Raw genomic sequence first — 27285 nt, forward strand, 5'->3', positions numbered from 1 at the left:
TGTATTAAATCTAAATCAAAGACTTGATTTGACATGGCTGACCAAGTCAACTATGACTAACCAAAATGCCCCTAAAGGGCCCAAACACGCATTTCATGCAAGGAGACCTTAACGTTGCATGAGACTACCCTCATTGGGTACAAAATATCATTATATACTTGGACTTAACCACAACACATGGTTTGACCTGGTTGACCAAATCAACTATAATAATTTTACAAAGTAATCAGAAAATCATCACGAACAAAACCTAATAAAACATTATATTAATCTTATCCCAACTATTTAAAATTTACATTGTAAAACCTCATTTTTTAAATTCATAATTAGTGCTATTTCAAATATTAATTTTTTTTTACAAATCATTTTAAACAACCATCCATATAATCCAAGGTCAATCAATTTTTCTAATCATTTGAAGCTCATGTTATCAAATGCTCTAATAGGCGCATTTGTTATCCTTTATTGCACATGTCCATCTCACTTCAATCTACTTTCAATTAACAAATTTCTAATAGAAGCCTTCAACAACCCCTCTAAAATAGTTATTTTTTTTTTAATTTATTCTTCCTAATTTATCATTCATTCATCTTAACATTGTTATTTATATGACTCTCAATTTGGATTTGGATATAAATACTTGTTTAACTACTAGCATTCAAATCCATACAACATCGACCAAATTACAATTTTATAAAATTGAAGCCTACAAAATATTTTCTTATCACATAACTCCCAAGTCATTTTTTACATTTTAAGTATCTAACCTATAACAATCCAAGATACTCAACTATAGAGCACACAAGCACCATTACATATTCTAATAATATTAACTGATAATTATTAATAATAAGCCTATTAAAATTTTATATCATATATTTAAGTTTTTATTATATTAATTCAATAGCAAAGATCTTTAAAACATGTCCTCAAATATTCTATTGTAGTGGATATCTCACCAAATAAAATTATAGCATCTAAAAAGGTATACATCAAAGTACCTTTGAATTATCTTATGCATGCAAATATAAAAGACCAATTCCCAAAACTGAAAGATGCTTCAACTTCCTAAAAAGATAACTAATCCTTAATATAGTTTTCTATTTTCATTTGAAACGCAGCTCATCTGTTGATTGAAATCTTTAGCTATCAACCAAGAGGTTTTGAATTCAAATCCTGCATATATTATGATGTGTATGAATTTACCTTAATTGGCCTAAATGTCTTTGAAAAAATCTATTTTCATTTGAATCTTGTAGTTATGCGTCTTCCATACTCTATTTTTTCTTATCATGCTACAAACTTATCCATAACGTACGTGACGACAAATATCATAGCAAAACTAGGCAACATTCCTACCAAAGCATACAAAAACTTAGGCTTCATTTGAGACGGCTTTCTTATTGCTTCTTAAAGCATCTTTTTAGTACCAAAATTTTAATTTTATACTAAAAAACTACTTTAAGTAATAAAAAAGTCATCCCAAACAAATCCTTAAGCTTCAAAACTGACGCTTGCATGGCCAAATATAGAAATCCGCTATAAAAGCCAAAAAAAAACACAAATCCTTCTTTATAAATGGAAAACCAGACATAAAGCTTACATGATTGTCTCCTGCAATAGTAGTGGTACAAATAAAAGTAACGCAAAAGACCGATAAAGATTTTCAAAAGTTTAATCAAGCATAATTTTGAGAGATGCAGAGCAACCTGCCATTAATTTGACAGAAGAGGCAGACAAATAGCATCAAGAGTGCAAAATAAATAAATACGCATAAACATTGATGGGAAACATACAAGCATAAGGAGAATTTATGTTCTTTAAGTTCTTCAAACAGTGGGATCTCAGGCATAGTTCAGCCTGAAAATATCATTCAGCACATAGAAGCTAGCCTGTGGTGTTGGTATCAAATGGAACATCTGCAGCAAAAACAGTGTTTTCTTAAACGGTTAACTCACAATGAAAATACAATCGTCAGCTTGGGTTCTAGAATGCAGCCAACATATTTACTTAAAAATAGTAATGTATTAACCCTTTCTTGGTTGTATTGCTCAAATCAGTTACAACAACAACAACATCAAGCCTTTGTCCCACTACGTGGGTCGGCTAAATGAATCCTTTTTCTCCATTGTGTCATGTTAAAAGTCAAATTCTCATTTAAATCTAATAAGGAAAGATCATTTCTAATATTTTCTAACCAAGTTTTTTGTTGTCTACCTTTACCTTTCTTACTATGAAGTCAAATCTAATACTTTCCATCTAAGGCCGCCGTTTTATGTGACCAACCCATCTAAGGCGTCTCTCTCTATTCTTATCTTCCACTGGCGCTACTCCAACCTTTTCACGTATAAGCTCATTTCGTATCCTATCTCTAAGGGTAAAGCCACTCATCCACCTGAGCATCTTCTTTTTTTGATGGCCAACATTCGGCACCATAAAACGAACCAAGCAAATGAAAATCCAAGTTTAAAATAATAAAGAATCTAAAAATGGATGAGGCAGAATATTTTTAAAAACAAGTTTAAGTGTACATGAATAATGAACATCATTAAGACAGAATGCCTACAAAATGAATTAAGAAAATAAAAACCAAGCGAGCACCAAAACAATTAAACATTTCATTAGTTAAAATAACAGAGCTTGCATGAAGAAAAAAAAAAGTAATAAAAAGAAAAAAAAAAGTGTAAAAAATAGTCAATTAAATTGTTATTTAAACACACATTTCAAGCGCATCACCTCTCTTCTAAGAGAATATTAATCAATGCACAAGCAATACCGTTTCGCCCAATTGTTTTCATGCAATAGTAACAGAATCATGACATACTCATTTCATCAATTACATTATTATCACACCAAGCACATAATTTAACATCAAACCATTACGGAACCACCAATCAGCTATTCCTATGAGTTTCTCTTAAGTAACTTAAGTTTACTTAGGTTTATTGTCCATACTTTCATTAGTTTGTAGATGGGCATCCATACAAAGAGACTCCAGTCAAATATCGCTAACCAAATAGTTTGGGATAAGGCTAAAGATCGCTGTGATGATAATCATGCTCTAACTAGTCTGTCATGGCACTAAAACTAATAAACGAACAGTTTAAGCCTAGTTAATGGGCTAAGCTCACTTCTCAAACTTAAGCAATAAAATTAGTAAACGGAATTCTAGCTTTCCAAAGAAGAGTAAAATGAATTATAATCATCTGAAGTGAAGCAGAAGCTTAAAACAATGACACCACCTTGGAGAGATTATTTTGTGCAAACACCAGATGGGAAGAACCGTCCGGTTTTGTCTCTATGAACAGTAAAAGCGCAGCATGAACAATAAAAACACAATTTCACTGCATTTTTACTATTCATAGAGATAAACCGAACGATGCTCCCCATCCGGTGTCCGCATAAAATAATTCATCAAAACAATGACACCACTAAGGGTTCGTCTATGACAATCATTGAAAAGAAAAAAAATACAAAGAATCAATCAAACTGAAGTTCAAAGCAAGAGAAATCATTTGTTGTGGACACTCTATGCAACTCTACATATGGATAGCCAACGAAGTGTTAATACACAACTATATACTCAATTGTGTACGCCACTTGATTGAGTAAACAGTTGCGCAGCCAACTTTTCGTCGTAATGCACATCATGTAGTCTATGTACTTCACTTATTGGAATACACAGATTACACAATTATGTACTTGCATCTAATTCCTTGTCTGCACATGGGAGTTAAGAACATAATTTGTAATTAGTAATTTCTCCAAAAACAAATATTGCCACAACTTCGTAGTTAGAACATTACAATGCCAAGAACAAACACTAATGACCAAATCTTAATCAACTTACATTAATAAGAAAAGCAAATCAAAGAATTGTGATTGGTGCTTTCGACCTTATTCTAAGGATTTGTAGCCAATATTATAAATTCTCCATTTGATCTTCTATAAAGATGTGAGACTTTGCATAAGCATATGCACCAGAACAAAATACATTCAAGTCTGTATATCTAAAGCTTCAAAAAAGATGAGAGATGCTGATAACATATTTCATTGAAAAGTACACGCAAACATTCAGTGAAGCTGAAATCCATGAGTTCAAAATTTTGAATTGCATGAAAAAAACAACTTGACAAAAAATACCAGTGCCATCAATAAATGTATGAACAACACTTGCGGAACTCAGAGTTGATATACCACACGCTTAAAACACTCTAGACATTACTCATCCGCCATATCCTTGGAAAAAAATGCTTCACCATGATATGCTTGTAATAAGTAAAAAAGAAAAGCTTTAGTGACAATTTGAAAATTTCATCATGATATGCTTGTAATAAGTAAAAAAGAAAAGCTTTAGTGACAATTTGAAAATTTCATCAAGGTAAACATGGATGCAACATTAGCACCTATTTAATAAAAGAAAAAAAACCCTTCATTAGAGATCCAAAACGAAAGAAGAAAATATGCAATTAAAACAATCACATTATTGAGATGCAATGCAGAGAAATGACTTACAATGTTCTCAACAATGATCCAGACATACAAGTAATCATAATTATACAAAGTTAGTATAAAAAATCAGCAAGAAAACTAAAATGTTAATTTTAAGAACTCATAATTACACAATGGTGTCGTACATTAAGCCATTTATTCTATACTACATGGAGTCATCCAAACAGCAACCCAAGCTTAAACAAAAAGTAATCCCAATCAAATCAAGACTCAAGTCAGGTAATGGTATTTCATCTGAGTACAATCTAAATACAAGTCTAACCGAATATTCAGCAAATTTAAACTATTTAAACTAATTATTTAAAACATTGATTAGTTTAGTAGAACATTAATGATTAGATAACAGGCTATATATAAACGAATGATTAATAAATTAATATTTGAATTACCTAAGTAATTATTAATTATTTAATAACTAAAATGCTTACAACAACACCACAACAACAACAACAACATCAAGCCTTTATCCCACTACGTGGGGTTGGCTATATGAATCATTTTACTCCATTGTATTTTGTTAAGAATCAAATTCTCAATCGCCATTAATTAAATATGAGTTTTAATTAGACTTGTTTTTTATGATTAATGAATAATTAAGATGATAATTTCAAACTTAATAAGGTATAATTAATGCCAATCAGAAAATAATTATTCTAATTAGAAATTAAATGAACTTAAATAAGCTGATTAACTAAAATAATAATTACCCTTTATTTTAATAATTGACTAATTATTATATATTAACTTATACTAATTAGATCTTAAATGATGGCTTAATTAGGTAAATTAGTGTTTAAGTGAGACTGCTAATGGAATACGTCATAGATTAAATTAATTAAATGTTATTTCCCTAATAAATAAACCACTTAACCTAAGCAATTGATCATATTTATTTAGATGTAAAAATGTTCATTTAAATTCTTTAAGCCTTAATTATGTTCTTTTATTAATTATCATAATAAAGAACCCATTGGAGCTACAAGGTAGCATAATTATAAAATGATAAGCCACAACAAAAAGCTAAATCCTTATATCCTCAAGAGCCTTACATTATTGGGCTAGTTAGATTCATTAAACTTAGGATTTTAAAAATTAAATTCTTAAATCCAGCCAAATCATGTCTTTGAAAAATCCAAATTCCAAACAGACCCAAGTTTTTTTTTTACAAACTTTAGGGGCGTCAAATGGATTACTCAAGCGCATTGAAGTCCATTTAAATAGACCTTTCCAAGCACATTACAAAATTGGGCAACTACAGATTTATAATAGGCTTTGATAGGCCACCCATCAACACACATTTAGAAAAAATTATAATATAATGCGAAATTCAGTTGATTTTTAAGTGAATTATAATAATTCAAACCTATTGAGCCGAGTTTCACATGATCGTGCTGGCTTGAAAATCATTTTGAGTTATTTGCAAGTTTATAATAGCTTGAAGACATTTGATCCATGTTAGCTCAAAATCAATAATACATATATGTAATACATACAAGTTTGATACATAATATAATAAAAAGCATACGTGATATATTGCTAAGAATTTATTATAGCTATAAAAGCTTATGCTAATATTAATGGTATTTTAATTTCAAATCACTCAGCAACAATTAATTAAGAAAATTATGGGGCATTAAAATGATAAATGGATTAATGAGTTGGCCCTGAACCGTGTTTAGTCCATTTGAGCTTATACTAATTACAAGTAGTCTATTAAAGCTATCAAGGGCTTATGGGCCTGCCTGACCTACTCAAGAACCCTAACAAGATTAAGCAAAATCTCCCTTAAATCTTACTAAGGCTAAGCAACCAAACAACCAATAAGGATTAAGGATTAGATTGTGGGGAGGGAAAGCAATAGAAATATAGAAAGAGGGAGAAGGCATATAAGGGAAAGTGGCATGTCTAATTAGGCAAATTTATTAATTAATTCCTAATTAATTCAATCAATATTAAGTTATAATAGGTAAATCCTAAACAAAGTCAAATTAATTATAATTAATCCAATCCAACACTAAGAAATAACCAAGTAAACTAGTTAATAGCTGATCAGCTTAAATTAAGATCACAATTACTTAGGTGAATGAAACACTATGCAACTGATTTATCTGGTCATAGTATAATTAGTCTCCAATTAAACTTTTTAGGTACTGACCAATCTATATTTAAACATTATATCATAGTTATTAATTAATTACTAACTAATTCGTACAATTAAACATAAGTTCAGTTATCTATACCGAAATAAGTTTAATTAATTACTAATCAGCACTAGTAATGCTACGCAAATAAGAAAATAAAACCAAACATAAGCCTAGATCAGAAAAACTACCAAAAATATTAACTTTATTTTTCATCTATAAAACGGAAAGGACATAAATATAATTTAACATAATTCAGCAACATTTCGACAAAATTCCTCAGCTTTCCTAGTACTACTCCAACACTAAGTAGCCAAACATGCCAAATTTGCTTAAGTTGCCACCTAATCACCAATTTTCTACTAATTACTTCAGGTAATTAATGCATATATAAACAAATGAGTTTAATAAATTAAAAACAACATCATTAATCTACTTATTGATTAATAAGGGCTTAAAATTATTCAATTCATGATTATTAATCAAGCAACTATCCAATCAATAATTATTAAAATAAAATATTAATTAGATATTTAAACCAATTTTAATCCATAATAAGCATAAATCAACATCCAAATTATTAATTAATTAATAATCACATAATCATATGAGTTAGTAATTTTCATAATCATATATTTGAATTTGCTAATAGAGTTATTCATATAATTATATTTTTTCTTCTTCTTGGACAGCTTTTCTTATTTTTTTAAGCAAGGTGTTTTTTAAAGTTAGAAATTATTTTCATGAGTATCACGTTTATTCAAAGGATCTTCCACGAGCATTTTATTATTATTTTTTTGGTTTAGTTATCATCCTTTCCTGATTTGGGGAAGGAACTCTCAGGTTCTGGAAAAGTAGGAAGAGATGAAGATGACAGTGAGGTCCCGACTGTCTTAATCGATCACCAGATTTCTTGTGACATCTCATGTGGCCAACCAAGGTCAGTTGCAGAAGTTCCAGCAGCGAGGTAGCAACAGCCAAGAGAACTTGATGCGGACATCCGACGGTGGGCATTAATCAAACGAAGAGATCAAGATCGACGGCCGAGATCCCTTCATTTTATCTTATTTTATTAATTGTAATTTTTATTTAAGTATGCATTTTTCTTTTTTTACCCTTAAGGGATTTATTTTATGTAAGCCCAAGGGGCAAAATTGTCTTTTAGTTTCTTTTAAGGCCTATATAGAAGCATTTGCTCTTGTATTAGGAGATGATGGATTATTAATAAATAAAATTTGCGTTTTGCACTTGGATTCTTTGGGAAGAACGTTAGTGAAATCCCTATGGAAGGGAGTCGGAGTTTCCACCAGCCGCAGGATGAGTCCGGGCTCGTGGCGTGAAGTCCCTTGGAGAAGGGCAACGTAGTACCCGTCAGCCGCAGGATGTGTCCGGGCTCGCGGTTGTATCTTTGATATTTTGTTTATTTGCTTTTGTTCCTTCTTATTGCTCTTCGTCGTTATCTTCATCTTTTTCCTCCTCCCCGTCTTCGTTTGGCCGCCGGATTCTAGCCTCACCCGTAAACCCCTCTTTTCCCCGTCCAACACTGGGCCAACATCCCACCCAAGCTCCCATACTGCCGGCCAACCCTCTAACCGCTGGTTCCCCATCCACCTCCTCATCCTTAATTCCTTGCTTAATTTGGGTAATTTAATTTTGGGCGGTTTTCAAAATTCAAATCCAACTAATTTGAAATTTTTCCTAATTTGTCGTTCTATTTTTGGAAAGTTGTAAATGAGTTCTATTTGAATTTTAAATTCAAATGGATCTAAATAATTTTTTCCTAAATCCCAAAGCCCAAATTAGGTAACCCAATTGATTGCTCTAGACCCATCTTCCCCTTTGGATGTTGCCGGCCTCATCCTCTATTTATTGGCTTTGATTAAAATTTATTTCCTAATCCTCCACTATTGCTTTGGGAAATAATTTTAAATCTCTATCCTGGCCCCTACCCGAAATTCCCTAAATCCAATCTCTGGTTTTATTTCCTAAATCTGGAATTGGGAATAGGAAGTAAATTATTTTTCCCTAACTCACCTCATACAGCCGCCTCCCTCTTATGCCTGCTTATTTCTTTCTCCAAGCTCCTCTCTCTCACGGTCAAGACTTGCTGGACTAAAGACTAAAGCCCCTCTATGATTTTCCTTCCCAGTACTGAAGCTGGAATTGATTTTTTCTGATTTCTTAGAGGCGAGAGCAAATCTGAAAACTTCAGATTTCCAACCTTTTCATGTATATGTTCATTTCGTATCTTATCTCTAAGGGTAAAGCCACTCATCCACCTGAGCATCCTCATCTCTGTCACACTTAACTTAGTATTATGCTTCTCTTTTAATGGCCAACATTCGGCACCATAAAGCATTGCAGGCCTCACTATCATCTTATAGAATTTTCCCTTAAGTTTGAGGGGTACATTTCTATCACATAACAAGCCCGATGCATTCCTCCACTTCAACCATCCAACTTGAATTCTGCTGATAATATCCCCATCTATTTCACCATCACTCTGAACAATAGATCCAAGATATCTAAAACGTGTACTCTTATTAATGACTTGATCGCCCAAAGTCACAATCCCCTCACTAGGACTATTACTGCTAAAATTACACTCCATATATTCCGTTTTAGATCTACTCAAGCGAAAATCTTTAGACTCTAAGGTTGACCTCCATAATTCAAGTTTACCTTCAACTCCCTCTCTAGTCTTATCAACAAGAAGAATATCATCAGCAAAAAGCATACACCAAGGTACATCATCTTGCAAATGTCTAGTGAGAACATCCATGACTAAAGCAAATAGATATGGGCTTAAGGCTGATCCTTGATGTAACCCAACCGAAATAGGGAAATACTTGGTCAATCCACCTTGTGTTTGAACACAAGTAATAGCTCCTGCATACATATCTTTAATGATTTGAATATAAGCATTATTGACTCCTTTCTTTTCAAGAACTCTCCATAGCACTTCTCTTGGAACTTTATCATATGCTTTTTCTAAATCAATAAATATCATATGTAGATCCTCCTTATTTTCTCTATATTTCTCCATCAAACCTCTTAATAAATGTATGGCTTCCATAGTCGACCTACCCGGCATGAATCCAAATTGATTTTGAGAAACATTAGTATCATGCTGCAACCTATGCTCCATAACTCGCTCCCATAGTTTTAAAGTATGACACATTAACTTAATACCTCTATAATTCGTGCAATCCTGTGCATCGCCTTTATTCTTAAAAATAGGAATTAATACACTCATTCTCCACTCATCTGGCATCTTTTTAGTCTTCAAAATAGTATTAAAAAGTTTAGTAAGCCAAGAAATCCCTTCATCTCCTAAGCATTTCCACACCTCTATTGGCATATCATCAGGTCCAACAGCTTTTCCACCCTTCATTCTATTTAAAGCCTCTCTAACTTCAGTTTTACTAATACGCCGATAAAAACAGAAATCTTTACTTTCATTTAGGGTGCTAAGGTCACTATAGTCAATCTTATTTTCACACTCTTCATTAAAAAGTTTAGCAAAATATCTCATCCATCTTTGTTGAATATCATCTTCTAAGAAAAGTATTTTTTGATCTTCATCCTTAATACACTTCACTTGAACTAAATCCTTACTACTCCTATCTCTTTGTTTGGCTAACTTATACATATATCTTTCTCCCTCCTTAGTATTTAATCTATTATATAAATCGCTAAAAGCTAATGTCTTTGCATCGCATATTGCTTTCTTAGAATCCTTACGAGCCACTTTATATAATTCCCAATTATCAGAATTTTTAAAATTAAACCAATTTTTATAACAAATCTTCTTATTTTTAATCTTTTCTTGCACAATTGGATTCCACCACCAACTATTTTTACTATTAGGAGCTTTTCCCTTTGATACTCCAAGCACATCTTTTGCAGTATTCTTAATATCACTAGCCACTTTTTCCCACATAACATTAGCATCCTCATGCACAGACAAAATCTTAAGATCTAAAATCTTACTCACAAAAATATTTTGGTTAATATTCTTTAAATGCCCCCATCTAATCCTCGAAAAACGTTTTACTTTATTTTTTATTTTATGCCCCTTTATCTTAAAGTCCAAAACTAATAATCGATGTTGGGTACATAAATTTTCACTCGGAATAACTTTACAATCTTTGCAATCTAAACGATTTAATTTTCTAATAAGAAAATAGTCAATCTGGTTGTACTATATCCATTTTTATAAGTGATGAGATGCTCATTCCTTTTCTTAAATAAGGTATTAGCAATTGAAAAATCATAAGCTAAACAAAAATCTAATATGGTCTTGCCACCTTCATTCGTCGTTCCAAATCCATGGCCACCATGAATGCTTTTAAAATCAACTACCTCTTTACCAACATGTCCATTTAAATCTCCTCCAATAAAAACTCTTTCTTCAAGAGGTATATTTTGTATTAATTCTTCTAAGTCATTCCAAAATTTTAATTTAGAACTTATATCCAAACCTACCTGAGGAGCATAAGCACTTATAATATTAACAATCTTATCCTCAACAACAATCTTTAAAGCTATAATTCTATCACCAATCCTATTAATTTTTATAACATTATCCTTTAAACTCTTATCTATAATGACACCTACACCATTTCTAGTACGACTCCTACCCGAATACCAAAGTTTAAATCCTAAACTATCGATTTCCTTGGCCTTCTCTCCAACCCACTTAGTTTCCTGAATGCATAAAATATTTAATTTCCTATGAATCATAATATCTATTAACTCCATTAATTTACCTGTAAGGGAACCTATATTCCAAGTTCCTATCCTAATTTTAGTATCATGGACTAGCTTCTTTGCCCACATCCGTCCTTGATGCGGGAACCCTTGCCTATTTAACACTGCACCCGGGCGCCGGTGCAGCGCCCGGGTGTAATAAACTCTTGAACCAATAAACACCCAAATCATGCTCAATGCTTCTGTTTCCTTTTATTTTGTTTTATCTTTGATAAACACTAATTAATCTATCTATTCATTGAATCCCTAACTGGAAGTTGCTGGAAATTCAAGTAAAACACGGATACCAAGAAACAGTTTTAGGAGTAGGATGACAGCAGATAGCGACCAAAACATTGAGAAACCCCATAGGCCTGAAGCTAGAGTTGCTAAGAGAATGATAGTTGGCCATCCTTTTGGTGTTTTCTCTTTGATTGAAACAGGGACAGAACAGCAGGTTGGCCAAGAGGCAGGATCAAACAGCAATTTTTGCAGCATAAATGGCAGGCAGGAAAAAAAAATGGTCCCACGACAGACTTTTCAATATTAATTAGGATAAACAGACTTTAGTAGCATTCCATTTGATCCAAATTCTGCTACGTTGAGAGTGAGAGAAGTTGTGATAACTTCATCATTGTCATAAAGCTTATGAGAGTTTAAACCACAAGTCGGATTGAGAGGTATTCATTTTGGCTTCTAGAATGCCAAAAAAAAAAAAAAATCAACATTAAAGGACTGAATCAAATTCTTGCAAATGAGAACTGTATTCAACCCATTAAAGCCTCCAACATTCTGAGAGATAAAAGCTGGTTGTCATTGAAATTTTGAGGGATGGTGGGAGGCCGGTTTCTTGGGCTTGGTGGAGGTTGGTCTTCGGTAGTGTTTGAGGTATTTTGCTGTTGCCAGATTACATAACCTAGATTAGAATCAATTATAGTTTATGAGGGGGTTTCATCATTAGAGCTTAGAATTGAGAATTTATTTTGGGTTAGGGACGAGAGTTGAGAGGATACAACCAGCTGGGCTTGGGGAGGGATGTTAAGGTTGAAATCTTGTTCTTTGGAAGTTTCAACAGCATGGGTGTTATTGTTTATTGAGTGGTCATTAACAGTCGAAGAAGCAGGTTTGAAAATTTTGCTTTCGTATTGGCTGAAATTGGTAGAAACAGCTTTCCACCCAACTTGAGTAGTTCTTCTAGGTTTCCTGCTTTGGCTTCTGCCTCTAGCAACCAAAACATTGAAATGCCATAGGCCGGAAGCTAGAGGTGCAAAGAGAAGGATGGTCATGGTGCAGCATACACGAGCCATTCTTTTGGTGTTTTCCCTTAACTGGATAGGGACAAAACAACAGATTGGATGATTCAACAAGGCCTAGAGGCGGGATCGAAAAGTCAAATCTTGAAACAAAATCTAATTCCAAATGTGGGAATCCTTTGGGACTGAGGTTTTTGAAGCAGTTATTTATTGTGAAGTTTTCTTTTTAATTTTTATTGGGTTAGAGTTCAGTAGTTTCTTGGCGACATTTGGTCTTGTAAAGTTTACTTGTAAAATTTCTCAAACATCTCTTGATGTCAAGTTTTGGTATCATAGTGCTAGGTTAAGATATATCCTAAAAAGAATCTCCATCGTTCAGCTTAGGAAGTCACCACAGAAGTGTTGCAATAAAGAATTCAATGCTTATGAATTCTAGTAATGTACGATTGGCATGAATATGGGGTGCATTATTTCAATTAAGATAACAATCAAGAAGAATGAGAGATGGAGAGCACTTTCCGTTAAATATTACAAAAAACACAGATGAGTAGATCCTATCAACGGATTCCAAGAACCTAGAAGGCAATATCAAAATTTTGGGGTGAAGGTTGATATTATAAAATTCAAACACATTTAAATCAAGATGACTTCATAGATTTGTCACACACTATGTAGCATGTTTTTTAAAACCAAAAAGTGTCCTAACTAATCAGCGATATAAGTTAGTCGGCACCAATTTGAAGAATAATGCCTCCATTTGGTGGAAAACTTAAAAGGAACCAAAATCGCAAAGGCAAAAGCAGGATTGTGATGTGGGAAAAGATGAAGAAGTTGCAACGAAGATACCTGCCCTCTCATTTTCGTTAACATGCCTTCATCAAGCTCCACAATTTTCAACAGAACGGGTCATAAGTAGAGTATACTATGAAGAGGTTCCCACTGAGATTAAGTGCAAAAAACACATAAATTCAGCACTAAAGCCCAGGACACAAAATTCCTCACCCTAAAATGTCCATTTTTATTGATCCTAAGCTGCAAGAAACAACAGGACAAGTACTTTCACCAACAAGACATCTTAATTAGAACCATATTGGAATGTGTGTCCTACTAATCTCCTAGCTAGTTTGCCCACCTATGTGAGATATAATAAATGATTGATTTCATTTTAAAGGTTGTTAATCCACATTGGTCAGCATATGGATGCAACTAAAGTACAAAGACCAATTTGAAGAGCTCCTTGTCTGGGTACTAATATGAGAGAGTGACAGTTTTGAAGAAAGACGATGCTTAGCAAATGTGTATGGGCTATTTAACTATGCACCATATCAATTTTTGACACCCAATATAGATGATCTTTTTGATCAATTTCATGGAGCATCTCTTTTCTCCATGATCAAATTCTGTAGAGGATACTATCCAATATAATGGAAGTCGAAAGATGAATCGAAGGGAACATTCAAAATAAGATATTGCCAATATGATTAAATGGTAATATCATTCAATCTTTCCGATGTACCCAACTTCTTTAATCGCCTTATGATGCAAGTATACCACACATTGATTGGCAAATCCATAGCAATGTACTTCAATGACATCCTTACGTATACTTATGTATTAAAAACCATCAACTCTTTAAGATACTAGGAGCAAAAAAACAATATATAAATCCAAAGACATGTCAATTAACAAGTAAGATTAACTTATTTGGGTATGTCATCTCTTGTTTGAGAAGGATGAGAAAGTGAAGGCTATCTTGGATGGCCGATTCAATCTTTTAGGGATGTATGAGCTTTCATGGACATATGTCCTTCAATCAAAATTTCAGATTTTTGGGCACTACATTGATAGAACTACTCAAGAGGGACAAGTTGGTGTGGGCATCAACAACCCAATCTAGCCTTGATATTGTGAAGCAAATTGTTATACAGCTCATGTGGTGGTTTTGACAGATCTTGATTGTCTTTGAAGTGGACTTTAATGCCTCTAATGTTGGAATCAGTGTCATTTTAAGTCCAAGGAAAGCAAGCAATCGCATTCCGCAGTAAATGGTTAAATAAGACATGATGGAAATACTTCAGTTATTACAAGAAATCCTATGCCATCGTTCAAGCCTTTGAGCATAGGAAATACTATTTTCTGGTCAAGAAGTCATCTTGTTATTTGATCATGAAGTCCTAAACTGCCTATATAGCCAAAGCAAGCTTAAGTACAGATAAAAATGTAGAGTAGGCTAAATTCATTTCTTCTTTCCAGTGCATCTTGAAGCACAAATCCAACTTTCAAAACAGATTTGTTGATTCCCATAGCCACAGTACTCTCCAAAATACTGGTTTAAGATATTTAAAAACTTTATCCTAACAATAGAGATTTTGGCAAAAAAATGGCAGCATCATCAAAAAAATGCTAAATTAATTCCATCTTCAAGATGTATATCTATTTTTGAAGAATAGGTTGTGTGTTCCATGATGCTTGATGCAAGATGCTATCTTAATATCATAAAAGAAGTCTTGTGGAGGGTCACTATTTGCCGTCTCAAACTCTGGTAACCAATAACATTGAATCCAATATAGAAGAAAGTAAACGAGCTAGTGAGAGAAGAGAAGCCACATCAACAGGCATGAGTTATGATCATAAAAAGGAATACTATGTGCGGAAGTCAAGCTAACAAATCTGAAAGTTTAGTTTCTTTTAAAGGAGGTAATCAAAAGTGCATTCATTTGCAAAGGAAAATTGATGAGGTCATCGACAGACATTTTAGGCAGGTTTATCGGCGAAGGAATCGTAGATCGACGGCTACGATCGGGAGCTTATATTTTTGATGATGTCATGTCTTTTATGTTATTTTATTTTATGTATCTTTTATTTCATGTACTAGTGACGATTTCGCCCTTATGAAGGCGTAGTGTTTGTTGTAGCCCAATGGGCATGTGAGTCTTTTTCTTTTCATGCTTTGAGACCTTTATAAAGGGGTCTCCTCTTATTGTATGAGCTTAATGTTGGATTAATAAAATTTTTGAGAGTTTTCTTTGTCTTCATGCTTGAGAGCTTGAGAGAAAGAGAGGAGGCCTAGGAGAGGCTCCATCCGAAATACCCAACAGTCACCTTGGTGAGCTCTTGGCTTTTATTTTATTTTGTTGTTTTCTTCTTTCCCCACCACCTCCCCATTCACCCGTCCCCTCCCCCCTGCAGCCGGCCCAGCAAATCCCCCCCCAGAACCACCGAAACCCCCCCTTCCTCCCTCCTTGCCGCCGGCTAAGCCAGCCGCCGGCCCACCTGGATCCCGCACCCACCTCTCTCCCCATTCCCGTTTCCTGCTGCCGACTAGGCCCAAAGCCCACTCAGATCCCGCCGATCTCCCCTCCCGTTTCCCCTGTTGCCGCCGGCCCAGCACAGCCACAGCCTCCCCTCTACCGCCCGGATCTTCTTTTCCCTGGCTTAGCCCGCCAGTTTCAGTGCATGGAGAAGTTTGAATTCAGCCATCAATTCTCTTTTATCGCTTTCCTAATTTGACTCCTCAAATTAGTGAATAATTGATTGAGGATTAATGATCCAAATTCAAATTCAAATTTCCCTCCCCCTCTTATTTGAAACTTCCCTAATTAATTAAAATCTGAAATTAAAGCTCAAATTTTAATTAAAACCTTGGGGCCCACTAATTAATCAAATCCCTCCCCTTTCTCCTTGCTTGGCCGGCCCCCTTCCACCTAGCCCTTCTCTCTCTACTTGCCACCTAAGCATCCACTAATTTCCCACTTAATTTCCCCTATTAACCACCCATCTCTCTCATAATTTAGGGAGAAATTAATAGCAAAATAATTCCTCCCTCCAATTTTAAAATCTGAAATTCAAATTCAGATTTCCTCTTCCCCCTCTCTAGCTCTCGGCCCAACTATTCCACCCTTCTCTACTCTCCGTCCTCCTCAATGTTGAATGGCGGATCCGGAGTTTGAGTGGGGATTAGTATTCCACGCCGACGGGAGCATTGATATCCTACGATCTCCGTGCTTTGGCGTAGGATTTGAAGACGACGCCACAATTGAAGAGTACTTGGAGCGAGTCATCCCGATTCTCGCAAGCATCTTCGACCGACAGTTTCGTGACTACACTTGGACGATCATCAGACGCCATCCACCACCACCTCCTCCGGCGACTACCTCTCCGGTCACGAAGTCTTTCGTCTCCCTTTTCGTAGTGGTGCTCTCCATCTTCGTGTGGTTCTTGTTTCTCCGCTAAAAGCCCAAGAGTGAACGAGAGAGAGAGGGTACTCAAGGTGAAATTCTTCATTATTAATTGTGGGATTTTTGTTATGAGCAATTAAGTAGACCTTTTTATTTTGGGATTGTTATGAATTGTTTGGTTATCTCAAAGCAAATCTTCGCCTAAGCAAGTTAATTACCTAGAACAATTTAATCCTTTATTTTATTGGTAATAAAATTTGTTTTGACAACGCTTTGAATAACTTTCATGTTAATTTTCCAAATGCAATTCCTACATTGATTCACATCAAAAAAATTTCCTTAGGACCATTTACAAAGCTCAAATACAAACTTGATGGCTCTTTTCAGGCCATATAGTATATATGGTAAAATCTCTACCAAGTTGACTTAACTGGAGAGACAAGCATATCTGCAACATTCAACGTTATAGATCCGTTGTAACCCTAATATGAGTAAGAAAATATTCAAGACTTCTAGGATGAGTCTCCATCAAACCAGGGAACATGACTTTATCGAAAAATTCAATTAGTTGATAGAGTTTTTTTATAAAATTTTCTTTGGATTATTTTTTCTACTTTGTTGGAGGGTACTTTTGTAATACCAATTATTACGATCTTGAGGAGTTTGGGGTCTATTATAGGCTCTTTTTTCCTTGAGAATTTCAATTTTCGAGAGTTTAGTTTTCAGGTTTTCCTAATGGGGAAGAGTTCCCACATTTTGGATAATTGGGAAGATAAGGAAATCATAGTGAAGTCTTGGACTCTGCCAAAATTAATCATCGAAGATCCTGCACCACTCCTGCAGCCAACAAAGGCCATTTGCAGAAGTTACAATAGTGGTAAAGGTTTTAATGGCAATGGCTACGAGGATTTTAGCAGACATCTAGTTTAGAAGAAAACAAGGAAGATAGGATTGATATGCTTTCAGAAATTTGAGGTAAACAACAACAACAATTTAATCATCATGCATTTCTCCTTAATTTTCTTTGGAGCATCTTCTTGAAATGATGACTACAAAGAGGAATTTGGAACTCTGGATGATTGGAATAAGAAAATCACAATTACTCTTGATCTGAGACATTTGCAACTCAAGAAAACATCTGAGTTTTACAATTTTGAACCAAGAAAAATCCAAATCTAGTTATTTATTTTATTGTTTCTCCTATTTCATTGTCTCGTTAAAAGCCACAATAGTCTATCTATTCTTTTTATCTCATGAAAACCACAATACTCAAGGTTGCTGGAATTCCACCAAATCTTGGATTAGGCAACTAGTGCTGGAACATTGAAACCCACGGACATGGAACTGGTGGTGGCGAGAGAGAGGGAGCATCAAAATGGAGCAACCACTGGCAAACCTTTTGCCATTTTCCTTTGGTTGGAAGAGGGTTGAGAAAATGGGATGTTCGATTCAAGAAGGTCAAGCTGCTTTAGAATCTAAACTACATGAGATCAAACAATCAATTCCCAGAGCATAAATCCAATTCCGGCTGCAAAAATACCCTGGAAAGGCGAGGTTTTTCAAGTAGCTATTTCTTGCCAAGTTTTCTTTGTAATCTTCATTTGGTCGGCATAAAATAGTTTTTTAATTTCTAGACGACATCGTCCTCTAAAGTGTCTTGAACTCTCAGTTTCACTGATTCAGTAATATATAATTAACTCTATTAATAAATAACTGATTAATATATTAAAGCCCCATAAGCCTAACTAAAGTTAAATTAGGTAATACTTACCTTAATTAACTGACATTTAACTTGTCTAATGAATCAGATCACCTTATATATCTAAATAAACCACTCTTCTTAGTTGCATCAATAACAGTTTTCAGGATTTACAATCTCAAGACTTACCGAATCCACAATTAAAGGCTTCGGTAAATCTGGATTTATTTAGTCCTAATTACATTCAAAAAGCCCCAAAGAAGGAAGACCTAATGGATTAAGAGATTAAAGGTAAAAACAGCCTGCAAATCAATGAAGATTATACAACAATAAATAAAAAGAAATTCAGATCCTCCAAACAGCTACACAACAAGATCATAAATATAAGATGAGAAAATATGAGATACGAAGCGATGGCAACACCAAACCTGGCTGAACTTAAGCGCGTGCTGCTCGCCGGGGAGCTGTAGGGAACCGCTAACGAAGACGAGCACACCACCTGCAGGACCGGATGGCTGACAATCAATGGTGGATATGTTGTGCTGGCACTGTTGGAATGGGAGGCCGGTGAGCTTGGCGGTGATGGCGGCGGCGCCCTGCGTCTTTGCTCCCTCAAAGGACAGCATCGAGTTGTCCTGATACAGACCCGCAAGGCCAGCACGGTTCGTGTCGAAGGTCCGATAGTAGTGTTCCACGAATGCGCGGGCCACCGGGATTTAACGCGCGCACAAAAACTCTTTGGCTGGATTTAACTTAAATCCGACTTAAATCCGCTGTAAATCCGATACCAAACAGCCCCTTAGTGTGAGTTTTTTAGTTGAAGAGATCTAAAGCTAAATGGTTGAGTAATGGATAAGATGATTTCAGTTTTCTTTATTCCAAGATTTTTAAGTGACATCATATTAATTCTATTAAGGTTATTTTTACTTCAAATGGTTTAATCTATCACTTTAAGGGTATTTATAAAGCCTTGGTTATGTGTTTTTATTGCAGGCGAGAATATATGCGGCAGTAGAGTAAGGGAATAAAACGTCTTAATAATGTACGTATATCTGACATATGAATATATAGTTTAGAGAGAAGAGAACACTATATGTTTTTTTACATGGAAAATCCAAAAATGGAAAAATCACGGGGCCTCGCCCGTATGGGAAAATTCCACTAAATTTGAATGAATTACAAAGTTTGATTCGCTCTTTTGCTTGAAGATGGTGGAATTATAATAGATTGGAGAGTTCGACAGAAGTCTGGTGTTGATCAACCGACGAAAGTTCGTCAATTGTCAAAAAGAACTTCGACGGTGATTGACAATAGGACAGAAGTTCGACGATGGTCGACAGGCGGGTAGAAGTTCAGTGATGGTGGTCGAGAAGAACTCTAGCGGTGGTCGACGAACGTGTTGAAGGCCGACAATGGTCAGGTAGAACTCTAGTGGTGGTCAGGTAGAACTCTAGTGGTGGTCAGGAAGAACTCTAGCGGTGGTCGACGAACGGGCTGAAGTCTGGTGGTGGTCGACGAATGAGTGGAAGGCTAGCAGTGGTCGACGAATGAGAGGAGGTTCGACGGTGGTCAAGAAGAACTCCGACAATGGTCGATGAACGGGTGGAAGTTTTATGGTGGTTGACGAATGCACAGAAGGCTAACAGTGGTCGGGAAGAACTCCAGCAGTTGTCGACGAATAGGCGGAGGGCCGACGATGGTCCATGAATTAGCTAAGGTCCGGTGGTGGTCAGGAAGAACTCTCGTAGTGGTCGATGAATAGGCGGAATTTCTGCAGTGGTCGACGAATGTGCGGAAGGCCAACAGTGGTTGGGAAGAGCTATAGGGGTGGTCGATGAACGGGAGGAAGTCCGGTGGCAAGTAAACATTGGCAAACTCTTCCTTTTTCCTCCCCTCTTTTTCTCCCCCTTACATATGAAGAATGGGGGCTTATTTATGGGTTTTTGAGAATGGCATGACTTGTAAATATGGGGAAGATCAAGTTCATGATGGGAGTGGTTTGAATGGATTGTCGATATTAATCCATTTGATCGTGGTCCGTTTATTGATCATTTGAATGTATTAATGATATCAAAATTTAGCGATCTTGGGCTCATTTGATTTGTCTCATCGAACCACTCAATTTGATTATAAGAATGTCACGTTTAGAATTCATTTGGTAATCCAAATTATGCTTTGAATATTTTAAATATGCTTTAGACCTTTGATTTGGGCTTGGATTTGACTGATTTTGGTGATTGGGTTCGTCCTTTTGAGACGTTCAGTTCGATTATAAGCTTTCAACTCAATTTTTCTTAAAGATTTTTATCCGATCAATATAATTTTTTTATGATATAATAGTTGAACAGTTTTGTCTGAACAACTATTTATAACGTACAGTATGGGTCTAATTTTTAATTGATCGTACAAATGAACTCAAATCGTATTGTACTAACAGTGATGGCAAACTTGAATTTTTAGGGTTTTTTGAAGCCCAATACTTAAGCAAAGCTTTTAGAATCTCTTAGTAATGATAAGAGGATTGTGTGACTACTGAAGGTACTTTGAGAGAGAAGCTTGTGAGAGAGATCCAAGATTTAAGAGGAAAGAGAAAGTGAAGTTGAGCGTGAGGGAGAAGGAGTGTGAGGGGATCACACGGTTGCTCCGGGCTAACTACACCCTTGCTTTTCCTATGGCATTGGTGATTTTTTGAAGGCTCTCTTAGGAGAGAGGCTTCTAAGTGAAGTCCTCGGGGTACTCTGCCTTCTCCAAGAGGGAGAAAAATGATTTTAGGTTCTCTACTTGTGAAATGATTCCTTTTCTCTGCCATCTCCAATGGGGAGAAAAAAGATTTGAGATTTTATGCTTTCTCCAAGAGGGATAAAAATGATTTAAGGTTTGCCTTCATTAGGGGAGGTGACATAGCTTCTGACACTCTGCATGTTTACTTTCTTATAGTCTATAGATGATACATATGGATGTTAGTACAAGAATGATATTATGCACCTTTTTATCTTGTGAATGACATCAAAACTAAACTATTATTTAATAAATGGAGTAATGAGGATAGGGATTTAGCCCAACTAAACACAAAATGTTTAAATTATTTCTTTTATGTATGGAAATTTGAAGATTATATATGTGTATCAACTTATACCATAGGAAAAAGATATTTGGAATAAATTATGCATAACCTACGAAGAAACTAGTGAAGTAAAATAATCTAGGTTAAATATCATGCTTCATGTTTACAAAATATTTCACATGAAACCTAGTGAATTAATTTTTGAAAATGTATATATACTAGGTTTACACAAATAGTGACATCCTTGCATACGTTAGGTAGAGAACTAACAAATTCTAAAAAAAGTCAATAAGATTATATGTTGTCTACCTAAATCTAACCTTTGAATAATATTATAGGTATGCTCTCACAAAAGGTCTAGTGAGAGCATGTGGTATCTAGACAGTGGAAGCTTGAGACATATGTCTAATGATATAAAGAAGGTCATCACATTGGAGGCAAGATCAAGAGGCAAGGTGACATTATGAGACAACACCACTAGGAAAGTAGTGAGCTTAGATATAATCAACAATGCTAAAAGCTTTATCATTGAAAATGTTTTAGTAGTTGATGGTTTAAAGCATTACTTACTGAGCATTGGTCAACTATGCGAAAAGTGTTTTACATTAATTTTCTTTCTGAAAAATACATGATTAGTTTAAATTGTGTTAGAAGAAAAATGAATGAATAATGTTTACAAACTAGACTTGAACTGTATTGAAAATTCAAATTCTATATGCTTGAAAATAATTGTTGATGATTCCTGGCTATGACATAGGAGATTATGTCATGCGAGTAAGAAAACTCTTAGGAAGATTATCCAAAAAGACTTAGTTAGAGGCATACCTAAGTTAGACTTCACTAAAAATCACCTATGTGATGATTGCTAACTAAGAAAATAAGTCAAGTCTTCATTTCATTTAATTAAGGACATCAACACCTCCAGGCCGCTATAAATTCTTCAGATGGACTTATCTGGACCTATTAGTATAGCCAACCTAAGAGGGAAGACATAGATTTGTGATATTATATGACTACTCTAGATTTACTTGGGTTAGATTCCTAGCATAAAAGAGTGAGTCATCTGAGAAATTTAGAACTTTTTTCACTTGGATTCAAATGAAATTAGGATATGAAATTTCAACCATTCAAAATGAATATGGTGGACAATTTAAATTTGAATCTTTATGCTAAGAAATATGTATATAATATAACTTCTCTGCCCTAAGACCCCTCTGCAAAATGGAATAACTGAGAGAAAAAAATAGAATATTAGTAGAAGCTGCTAGGGAAATGTTAGCTGAATACACTATCCCTAGATAATTTTGGGCAAAAGCAGTGAATATTGCTTCTTATGTTTTGAATAGGATGAATGTAAGATCCAAGTTGAATATGACATCCTATGAACTCCTTAAAGGTATGACATCCAATCTTTTCCACTTACATGTCTTTGGATGTAAATACTTTATCTTAATCAATGAAAAATCACCCTTAGAAAGATTTGATCAAAAATCCGATGAAAGAATCTTTTTAGGTTATTCATTTGTAGTGAAGGCCTATAAAATCTTCAATAAGAGGACCTTAGTAGTAAAAGAGTTAACCCATATTGTATTTGATGAATCAAATAGGACCTTTGAAACTCAACTTGAAGAGAAGAAATAGAGGTCATTGAAGGAGTACAAGCCAATACTATAGGAGATATATTAGAATCTAATCTCAGGAGCATTTGCCTAGAGATAGAGATATTCTTCTAGTTATCCTAAAAAAACTAATCTTAAGAGACCCATCATAAGGTGTTAGAACTACGTAGGGACTTAGGAAGGAGGTTAATCATTATATATTTATTTTTATAATAGAACCCACCAACTTAGATCAAGTCTTTTTTGATGAATTCTAGTTCCTAGCAATGTAAGAGAAATTGAATCAATTTGTTAGAAATAATATATAGAAATTAGTTAAAAGACCTAAGGACTAGAGTATTATTGAAATAAAGTGGGTGTACAAAAATAAAATGAATGATTCTTGAATAATAATGAGGAATAAGGTTAGGTTAGAGGCTAAGGAGAACAATCAGATTGAAGGGATTTATTTTGAAGAAACTTTTTCCTCTGTAGTTAGACTAGAAGTCATTAGGGTGCTCGTAGCCTTTGCTTATTTTAAAGAATTTAAGCAATATCAAATAGATGTTAAGAGTGCTTTCTTAAATGGGGTAATCAAATATGATGTATATGTTGAGCAACCACCCATACTTAAGCAAAGCTTTGAGAATCTCTTAGTACTGAGGAGAGGATTGTGTGACTACTAAATGTGCTTTAAGAGGGAAGCTCGTAAGAGAGATCCATGGTTTGAGAGGAAGGAGAAGGTGAGGTTGAGCGTGAGAGAGAAGGAGTGTAAGGGGATCACATGGTTGCTCAGGGCTAGCTACACCCTTTCTCCTCACGTGGCCTTGATGAGTTCTTGAAGGCTCTCTTGGGAGATAGGCTTCTAAGTCATATCCTCGGGCTACTCTGCCTTCTCCAAGAGGGAGAAAAAAAAATTGATGTTCTTTACTTGTGAAAGGATTTCGGTTCTATGCCATCTCCATGAGGGAGAAAAAGGATTTATGGTTATCAGCTTTCTCTATGAGGGAGAAAATGATTTAAGATTCGCTGCCATCACCAGGGGAGGTGACATAGCATTCGACACTCCGTCGCATCAGGTTTGGTGAAAGTGAGTATATAAAGGCTTCTTTGTCTTATTGTGGGAGCAAAAAGAGAGTCAGTTTTTATTATTTTTCAAAGTTGAGGATACTGTGGAGTGGACGTAGGCCGAGGTTGACCAAACCAATATAAAATTTTGTGTGTTCTTTCTGATTATTTTTTTACTTTATGTATTTTACTTTATGCAATTTATTTCCCTGATAATTACTTGGTTGAAAATGTGTGGTTGATGCTAGATTGAGTTGATTCAATTATTCTTATCATTGTTATAATTGTTGTTAAGTTTATTAGCTTCTGCATATGGTGATCAAGTTCTTCATTTTATGTTTAGGAAAATCACAAAAAAATTAGTATTCATCAGGATTTTTTAAATAACTTATTCACCACCCCCTCCCTCTTGGTGCACCACGGGCTACTTCATTGAGGTCTCACAGCCTCCTTGAACTTTCAAAAATATATATTTGTACTTTCTCCTGAATGTTCGCTAGCATAAAAAAATGATATAATTTATAATTTGTTTATTCAAACTTTAAAATTATTTATTACTAAGTTGACTACCAATTTATATATATATATATATATATATAATTTAAAATACAAAGTTTTTATGAAATTCCACATTTATTTTAAAATTTTATAATATTTTTTGTTTATATGATATTAATAATTGGATGATTTGATTTTAAAATTATGATAGATAAATTAAAAAAAGCTCATAATTTGCTATACTTTTTTTTTTTATTATTTTTTTATAGATTGGTATGATGTCATGGATATTGCTTGGTCCACGTTATGCTATTGATTGAAGCTATACCATGCCTTAGACTATTATAATGTACATATAAGCCAAAAAGCCATACGATTGCTTTAAGCTTATGAATCTATTTATATATGTTTTTTTGTTTTTTGTGATGTCGTCTTTGAGCAACTGAGTCATATTTCAATTATTTAAAATGTTGAATATTTTTTTAGGGTTTAGGTGAAAGATGTTGCATATTTAAAATGTTGAATATCTTTTTAAATGGGTATACATATATTTTTTTAAATGGGAAGGCGAAAAGGCCTTCAGCCTCCAGCCCATTTTTATTGAGGCGGCTATTATGCTGTCTCATATTAATATTTCTATTTTATTTAATTCATTTATTTATTTATTTATTTTTTTGGGAAAATTCTGGGCATTTTCATTAAAATGACTTAGTTACATGTAAAGCAAGGAAATAAAAACATAAAGTAAAGGCCTTGACCAAAAAACAAAGACCCAAAAAAGGGGAAAAGACAATACAAAAAAATCCCCTTATGGAAGCACCTATAGAAAAACAGCATAAAACTCATTTAAAGGGAAAGACTTGAAACCCAAAAATAAAAAGGAAGAGGGAGGCATAGAAGCCATGGGCTTAGGAACTGTAGCTCTCTCAACCTGGTTGCAAAAAATGACCAAAATTTCTGCCCTCCAAAGGAGAAAAAAGCAGTTCTTCATCCTTGCCCCATATATCCAATTCAGCAACCAGCAGCAAAAATCCATAATTTGCATCAGCCATGAAATACCAACAGATACAGAAACCCCTGCAGATGCTATCAAAGAAACAGAGAAACATAGAAAGCACCTTAAAGCAGCTCCATCAGCTTATCCCCAGTTTTCCAATTCATGATTTTTGATAACACAGCAGCCTTAATTTTAAGGACTAAGGTGGTGGAGGATACCGAAGTAGTACCAAATTTTCTTTCATTCCTTTCTCTCCATAAGTGGTAAACCGCACAACATATAATAAGGAAAAAGAAATTCTTATCCTTATTATGCTTTTCATCTATATACTCAAATATTTGTAAGATACTAGGCCTTAGCAGTAGATTACCCAGGTTACTCATGAGATTTTTTAGTACAGCAAAATAATAGTCACATTCAAAGAACAAGTGACTAACCGATTCGTTGCAGGTGTGGCATAAAGAGCAATTAACATTTACAACCAACCCCCTAGTTGTAAGAATATCTGCAGTCTTTAAACCACCCGAAAGTGCCATCCAGCAAAAAGAGGAGAACCTAATAACATACCTTTTGTGCCACACAAAATGCCACCAGTTAACCTTAGCAAAGTCTTTGTAATAAAAATTCATATATGCTCTTTGCTTACATTTCTTACAATCACCCCAAAAAAGATTTATACTATCATCCAACAGCACTGGAATATCTGAAAAAGCTCGGTGAACAGCAAGGGGCAGAGTATTAGGCAAGTCCCAGCCAGCATCATTAAGTATAACTGAAATACGATCATTTATAGGAAAAGCAATAAGGATGGGCAGGACTTCCTCAACTTCATTTAGTCTTTTATCATTAAACTAATGGTCCCAATAGAGAGCAAAGTTAGAGTGTATAGATACTCTAAAATGAAAAATTTCTTTTGCAATAATGGCATCCATACAGATATGTTTCCAAACTTAGAAGCTTTAGTACCAGGCTCCTTCCAAGGAGAAATATAGGTATTAAATAACCAGATGGCAAGAGGACTATAAGAATTATATATCCTGGTAATAAGCGAACAGTTGAAGCCAAATTGAAGAGAGTGTAAGAAAGGTAAGCCGATACCCCCCATAGCTTTAGGCTTACAGGTATTCCTCCATGATATTAAATGCATTTTTTTAGCATTAGATTCACCAAAATATAGAAATTTAGCACAAATTCTATCTATTTGCTTTAGAATAGTTTTTGGCATAATTCCCCCTCTTATCCAGTATGCTATAGTGTTCCAGATAGTATACCTTAGGAATTACAGCCTTCCAGCAAACGATAAGGCCTTAGCTTTCCATCCAGCTAACTTCTTAATAACACCTTCCAATAGCTGTGAGAAGCTGGCAAGCTTGGGATTATATGGGGATAGGGGAATCCCAAGGTAAGTCATAGAAGTGGAAGGAGCAGAGATATTAAGAGTAGTACAAATACCCTCAGCTATAGTGCAATTAGGAGGCAAGATGATAGAACTTTTCTCAAAATTTACATAGAGACCCGAAGCTAA

The 27285-nt window shown here is 34.7% G+C and overlaps 1 protein-coding gene across 1 annotated transcript; it reads right to left on the reverse strand.

Annotated features, from left to right (window-relative positions):
• Window positions 1–1555: 1555 nt before the first annotated feature.
• Window positions 1556–19246, reverse strand: LOC110110384 (nuclear transport factor 2B). Its single transcript, XM_020841832.2, has 2 exons — window positions 18964–19246; window positions 1556–1919 (listed from the first exon to the last, which is right to left on the reverse strand). The coding sequence occupies exons 1-2, from the start codon at window positions 19159–19161 to the stop codon at window positions 1845–1847; spliced, it is 273 nt and encodes a 90-aa protein (XP_020697491.1). The 5' UTR covers window positions 19162–19246; the 3' UTR covers window positions 1556–1844.
• Between the last annotated feature and the right edge of the window lie 8039 nt (window positions 19247–27285).

The sequence above is a fragment of the Dendrobium catenatum genome, unplaced genomic scaffold (genome assembly GCF_001605985.2).
Source record: "Dendrobium catenatum unplaced genomic scaffold, ASM160598v2 fragScaff_scaffold_421, whole genome shotgun sequence".
NCBI lineage: Eukaryota > Viridiplantae > Streptophyta > Magnoliopsida > Asparagales > Orchidaceae > Dendrobium > Dendrobium catenatum.